This window comes from Vigna angularis, chromosome 8 (genome assembly GCF_016808095.1).
Source record: "Vigna angularis cultivar LongXiaoDou No.4 chromosome 8, ASM1680809v1, whole genome shotgun sequence".
Lineage (NCBI taxonomy): Eukaryota > Viridiplantae > Streptophyta > Magnoliopsida > Fabales > Fabaceae > Vigna > Vigna angularis.
Genome location: NC_068977.1, coordinates 22,849,043 through 22,856,245, shown reverse-complemented (window position 1 = coordinate 22,856,245; position 7,203 = coordinate 22,849,043). Strand labels below are relative to the sequence as shown.

Genomic DNA, 7,203 nt, shown 5'->3' with positions numbered 1-7,203 from the left:
AAAAAGCAACCCTAGCAGCAAAACAAGAACAAAATATGCAATGAGACTTCAAATAGTGCTGGAAAATGCAAATAGTGCTGGAAAACGCAAACAGTGCTAGAAAAAACACAACTCAAATAAGAAAAACGAAATTGAAAGAAGAACCCAAAGTGAAAATGCAACAGCAACCAAACAGAGGAAAGCGAGAATGAAGAATAACAAGTGCATAAACAAATTTCATTAATCCAAAAACGAGTTCATACAAAAGAGAAGAGAAAATGAAAATTGACCTCCATGGAACCTCTGCTTAGAATCCAAAACGTAAAAACGAGATTGAGCATGGTATCTAGGATCTGCCCCCATTTTGGCACTCAAACCTAAGTAAATGAATCAGCCCCCACAATTGGGCCTCACCAAAAATGACTAAAATTGGGCCCAATGTTCCAAATCCGACCCAAAAGCCCCAAAAAAACGAATATACAATCTAATTAAATCTAAAATGTTGATGTGGCAAGTGGACAATGACGTGGTAGCTGTCTTGATGTCCCAAAATAGTATTCCAAAAATTTTCCTGCAATTAATAATAAAAATAATTAGTCTCAGATAATTCAAACTAATTAAAATAAGAATTTTTGATCAAATTAATCACAATTAGAAAAACTGAAAAATAGTGGACATTCAAAGACAATTTTCTAACTAAATCTAGTACAATAAACTAAGTGAAGTGGATAAAATATTGATTCATTGCTTGTATCTACGAGTTAGTATATATACTATATATAAAATAATGTAGTTCTTTCTTAAAAAGTCAACATAATAAATAAAAGTAGAATAAAATTTAAATTTAAAAGAACATATTATAATTAATTCTTTTTAACCTTCATAATTTTATTTCTTTACACAAAGTGTGATAATTTGATATCCTCAAGTTTTTTTTGAATAATATTAATAATAACAATCATAAGAAATAGTTATTGGCCTTGATTTGTTTTAAAATTTGTATGGTATAATAATTTGTTTTTTTTTCTTATATTCTTCAAATTTAAATAATAATATATAATCGTAAGTCTTAAGGATGCATATTCAGACTATATAAGTAATTTTTTTTCTTTAATTATTATTTGCTTAGGATAAATGATGAAACTTTTGAAAATACTGATATTTAATAAAATAATAAAAACAAATTTCATCAATGTAATTGTTACAAAAAGATATACTATTTTTTATTATATATATATATATATCATATTTTAAATAATGATGATGATAATAATAATAACTAACGTAATTTTTAAAATAATAATATATGGATTAGCTTTGAATAAATTAATGTTTTAATTTAATTATTTTTAGAGTTTGATTAATATTTTAAAGATATAAATAATAGGTTTAATTAATTATGAGTAATTTATCTGGATAATGGACATTGCATATACGTAATCAACTCCTCGAGTTAAAAAAACTAGTTTTGCATATCAATATTTAAAATAATTATATAATGTTTTTTTCGCAATAGATATTGGTGATAACTTCTTTTTTGTTTTTTTTTTTGCACACCACGATCCCGTCTACAACGATGCACATATTCATTATTAAATGTAAATAATCCTTATTATAATTCAAAATTCATAAAAACCAAAATATTATGCTTTGTATTTTTAATCATCTCATATATGTTTTAGTCATAAGATAGATCATGTGGATGTAGTCATACTTCAATCGTGACCTTAGGTTGTTACACTCTGACAAGGAGTTATACTTTGACTATTAGTTAACTTTTGATCCAGTGGTTTCAATTTAATAATTAGTATCAAAATTAATATCAAGAGTTTGATTCTCGTACAAAAATTGATGAAAAAAAGGTTTCGTCAATTATCTTATGAAATAAATCAAGTAGGCTAAGTTATAATTTAAAAAATTCATCCTCATATTTACATATGGTGAAGGAAAACCACGAATTATTGTTTCACAAAGTTACCTACCAACCTTCATTTAAAGGCATTTAAACCATTATTAACAAGGCTTGGCTTAATTTTCGTATTCTGCCTACCAAAACCGTACAAATATGATATGCTATAACCTAAAAGGGATATTCTAAATCTTTTTGTACTTTTTACACTTGTGGATGGTGTGTAATTAAGCAATGAATAATATATAAATACAGTTTTAACTTATTACGTGTAGATCATTTTTCTTCTACCTTGGCTTTTCTTGCATGTCAAGCTCTATAAATCCTTTTGTACATAATTTTAACGAAGTCTATTTCGCATCCATTAGAATTTCTCATACGAAATATACAGAAAATATAAATAATGCGAAGTCAAAGTGATAAATTTAGGGTATTATTTATTATATATAATATAAGTTGGCATAATACAACATAGTGCACTGGCAGCAGTTAGAAAACCGCAATGGATGCAGGAGAAGCGTAGACATGGGGATCAGATTTGAACTGTCCCTTAAAACTTGAAATATGAAAATATATAAATATATAAAGAAAGCGAAACCAAATCAATGATAGATTAACAAAACGTGTTCCATTGTTCAGTAGATGGTGCTTCTTCAAGTCCTTCAGACTCCTTTATTTGGACACGTTCTTTATTTCCTGAAAAGCACAGCACATGCGTTTATACTATTAGTTTGTAAAGACATGTAATTAACAAAACGATAAAGTTTTCACGTTACATATATGAATGCAGGAAAATTAAGAAAAAAAGGTTAGTTTATCCCTTAAATTACAAAAAAAAAAAGATAGTTAACTTAAAATTGATAGAAATAGTAAGTAGTCGTTACTCCGATCTTTTAAATGTAGTCGTTATGAGTTCTAACGACTTCTTCATAAAATTTTGAAAAAGTGAAGTTGTCATGAGCTATGATAACTTTTTTTAAAGATGTTGAACAAAAATTGTTAGACATTCAATTTCATTAATTAGAAACCATTGTCATTCTTAATCACAGCTAGGTTATATGTAGGTGCACAACCTACAATTTTGAATCTCATCACATTTTCAAGTGTAGAACTTCCACCCTAAATTCATCATCAAGGTATGATATTTTATCTTTACCCATGGTCCTTCACAACAAGTTCTTTATGATTTTTCAATGCTTTATGTTTGCACCTCTAAGACATATAAAATCATCCATCAATGACACATCCTATCACTTTTTCCTCTAATTGTTTAGCTTATAGTCATATGTATAATACAACTTAGAGCTTCCTAGCTACACAAGTATGTGAACCAATTCGATCCACCAAGCTCGACAGCCCTACGGTTAGTCAAGCCAGCCTAGCCTAGCAGGTCGGTTTCATTAAAACAATTTGAACATTATAGCCCGACCAATGTCTGATACAACTCAACCAAGGTTTGATACAAGTTAACCAAAGTATGATGCAATTTGGCTAAGGTCTACAGGTTGGGCCAGGTTCTAGAGTTATAATACATAAAACATATAAAAGTTAAAGTTGGTTTGTTCTCGATTTGCGTAATTGGTTTTGTTGCTTTTATTATTGTATTATGTTTTGGAATAATGAATGGAAATTTTCTTTTTGAGTTTAAACCCTTCAGCATGGCACATTATCCACGATTGTGGACGACATCACTGTAAATGTCGTCACCACTGTGGACAACAACCTATAAATCGAAAATTGTCACCACTCTTGACGACTTTCATTTAACATATTTATATAGAAGTCATCATGAATCGTGACAACTGCACCTTTTTCAGAATTTTATGAATAAGTTGTTAAGACTCAATACGAATTCAATTCTAAAGTCAATATGACTCATGACAACTTATCCTATTTTTCAAAATTTTAAGCCAACTACCACATTTTTTTAAACGACGAGATAAACAACTCTACTTTTGAAAATTTTCCATGAATAAATCTTCAAACGAAAAACAATTATGGGGTTTTATGAAAATCGTACCAAATAACAATCTAAGGGTGGTGATGATGATGGGGAGGTGGATTATAATAGTATGGAGGTGGAGGTGACTTTTGAGGGTAAAACGGGGGTGGTGGAGAAGGGTACGGATAGTGCGGTGGGGGTGGGGGTGGGGGTGGAGGTGACTTATTGTATGGGGGTGGGGGTGGGGGTGAGTTATAGTATGGTGGCGGGGGTGGAGGTGAGTTATAGTAGGGTGGCGGGGGTGGGGGTGACTTGTTGTATGGTGGCGGGGGTGGGGGTGACTTGTTGTAGGGTGGCGGGGGTGGGGGTGACTTGTTGTAGGGTGGCGGGGGTGGGGGTGAGTTATAGTAGGGTGGAGGGGGTGGAGGTGACTTGTTGTAGGGCGGCGGGGGTGGGGGTGACTTGTTGTAGGGTGGCGGGGGTGGGGGTGAGTTATAGTAGGGTAGCGGGGGTGGGGGTGAGTTATAGTAGGGTGGTAGGGGTGGGGGTGACTTATTGTATGGTGGGGGAGGTGGAGGTGAGTTATAGTAAGGTGGCGGGGGTGGAGGTGAGTTATAGTATGGTGGTGGGGGTGGGGGTGAGTTATAGTAGGGTGGCGGGGGTGGGGGTGAGTTATAGTAGGGTGGTGGGGGTGGGGGTGACTTATTGTATGGTGGGGGAGGTGGAGGTGAGTTATAGTAGGGTGGCGGGGGTGGAGGTGAGTTATAGTATGGTGGTGGGGGTGGGGGTGAGTTATAGTAGGGTGGCGGGGGTGGGGGTGAGTTATAGTAGGGTGGCGGGGGCGGGGGTGAGTTATAGTAGGGTGGCGGGGGCGGGGGTGAGTTATAATAGGGTGGTGGGGGTGGGGGTGACTTAGAGTATGGTGGCGGGGGTGGGGGTGAGTTGTAGTATGGTGGCGGGGGTGGGGGTGAGTTATAGTAGGGTGGCGGGGGTGGGGGTGAGTTATAGTAGGGTGGCGGGGGTGGGGGTGAGTTATAGTAGGGTGGCGGGGGAGGGGGTGAGTTATAGTATGGTGGCGGGGGAGGGGGTGAGTTATAGTATGGTGGTGGAGGCGGGGATGACTTAATGTATGGTGGTGGAGGCGGGGGTGACTTAATGTGTGGTGGTGGAGGTGGGGGTGACTTAATGTGTGGTGGTGGAGGCGGGGGTGACTTAATGTATGGTGGAGGGGGTGGTGACTTGGGTGGATTCTTGGGAGGTGGCGGAGGTGGTCGCCTACGTGGAGGTGGAGGAGGACGACGGTGATGGTGATGATGATCATCATCATCGTCATGATCGTGATCGTGATCGTGATCATCATCGTCATCATGATCGTGATCATCGTCGTGATCATGATCGTGATCGTGATTCTTGTCATTCGAAGTTGCAACTGACAAGGTGAGAGAGCATGTCACCAAGAGAAGAGTGAAAGTCACAAAGGTGAATAGTGACCTCATTTTCTCCAAAAACTTATTCCTATTCCGAAAGGGTTTTTTTGATTGTGCTACCACCAAAGCTTCTGTCTCCCTTATATAGTTGCTTAATCAATCATCTTGCAAACTATATCGCTAGTATGTACGAGTTACGCTTTCGCAATTAAAGAACGTACAAAATACCATTTGAAAACTCTTAATTTAATAAATTGAATAATATATATTACACTGACAAACCCTTTAATGTTTTCACGTTGCACTTAACTGGTTTCTTATTCTTTCCATAAATCTATCTTAAAATACAGTGAATTTTATAATCAAACAAATTAAACAGAAATACTGTAACTTATAAGACATGTTAGTGTATTTGTTTTTAACATAATTAAAATTAACATACGAAAAAGAAAAGAGAGATTACAAGAAAACACACAATATTTATATAACTTACTCTAAACTAAAAAGTACGATCGCGATGATATTTTTTCTTTATAAAGGTTTGAAACAAAATTTCATGCTTAGTTAAATATATTTAGTATAAGTTTTTTCTATATTATACTGTAACATAATGTAAAATGTTATATTAACCTCATATATACTATTTACAACTCTTAATTAACAAAATAAAGTTCAAAGTATCAATTAGCAACTCTAGCTAAATGAATTATAGAATTACTTACACATGCACTTTATGAATGGAGAAAAAGAGAAAATGAGAAGAAAAAACATAAAATTACAAATAACTTATGCGTGTATATTCTCTCAATGTTTTCTAGTCAAATTTATCGTTTTTGTAACAAGTGTATAAAAAAACTTCATGAGTTATTAAGAGAAGTTGATAATTTTGATTGAAAATAAGCGTAAATAGATTTTATCCCTGTTGATGTACGACGGTAAAATATGTGTAAAAGGTGAGGTAGATTGGTTATAACAGTTCTTGCTTGGACCAATGTAAAAGGTAGCCAGTTAATAGGTAGTAAATTAATAGTAACGTTGACATTAACCTTATTTTCTTTAAAGCTTTAAAGAAAATAACTAACGTTAATGACTTTTATGAATATTTAGTCAAATTAAATAAGTATTTCTAAATTTAATATATGTATATTCCTTAATTATTATTTAACACAAATTACTAATATTATTTAAAACTTAGTTAAATTATTTTAGATTATTTTTCTACACACTTAATTAGACAACAAATGAACTCCTCTCTGTGAGAATTGTCAAAACTTATCTCGATTTTTATTAAAAATCTTTATATTTAATAAGTAAGAATATGAGTACGAGTTGATATTTTAAATTGGGTATAAAGATGAGATGGTGTGTACATATCTCTCGTCTCAATCCTCGTACCCATCCTTACTTTTAATCATTCTGATTTAAGTAACTAAAACACATTTAGTTTATTAGATAATTTAAGACATTTATATTAACTTTTTTATTTTCTTAACATGTTTCTAAATTATACATTTGATCATTTTCACTCTTTTGTATAATTATTTTTTCCTTTATCTAATTCTTATTTTATATTTATGTAATTATAATTTGTTTTATAATATTTTACATCAGAAAAATAATATGTATATCATTTCGACATTGAATATTTGATAATATCATGTTTTTTTTATTATGACTATTTTTTTGTAAAAAAGAAATATTTAATTAATATTTGAAACAATAAATAGGCAAATACACACACAAGTAGGAGTACTCGTTCTTCAATTGGATGCAAATGAGACAAAACCTTCATACCTATTAGATGAAGATGGGAATGTGTATGGTGGATAAATCTTTACTTGGAAGGGGATGATCAAACCTACACCTGTCCTATCCATTGTCATCTCTAATTAATATTATAGACCTTTTATCGCCTTCAATATTCTTTTGTCACCATCAAATACAAA

The 7,203-nt window shown here is 33.3% G+C and overlaps 1 protein-coding gene across 1 annotated transcript; it reads right to left on the bottom strand.

Annotated features, from left to right (window-relative positions):
* Window positions 1–2,305: 2,305 nt before the first annotated feature.
* Window positions 2,306–5,357, bottom strand: LOC128193453 (extensin-1-like). Its single transcript, XM_052866731.1, has 3 exons — window positions 4,327–5,357; window positions 3,909–4,242; window positions 2,306–2,584 (listed from the first exon to the last, which is right to left on the bottom strand). Exons 1-2 carry the CDS (start codon window positions 5,324–5,326, stop codon window positions 3,920–3,922), a joined length of 1,323 nt encoding a protein of 440 aa, XP_052722691.1. The 5' UTR covers window positions 5,327–5,357; the 3' UTR covers window positions 2,306–2,584; window positions 3,909–3,919.
* Between the last annotated feature and the right edge of the window lie 1,846 nt (window positions 5,358–7,203).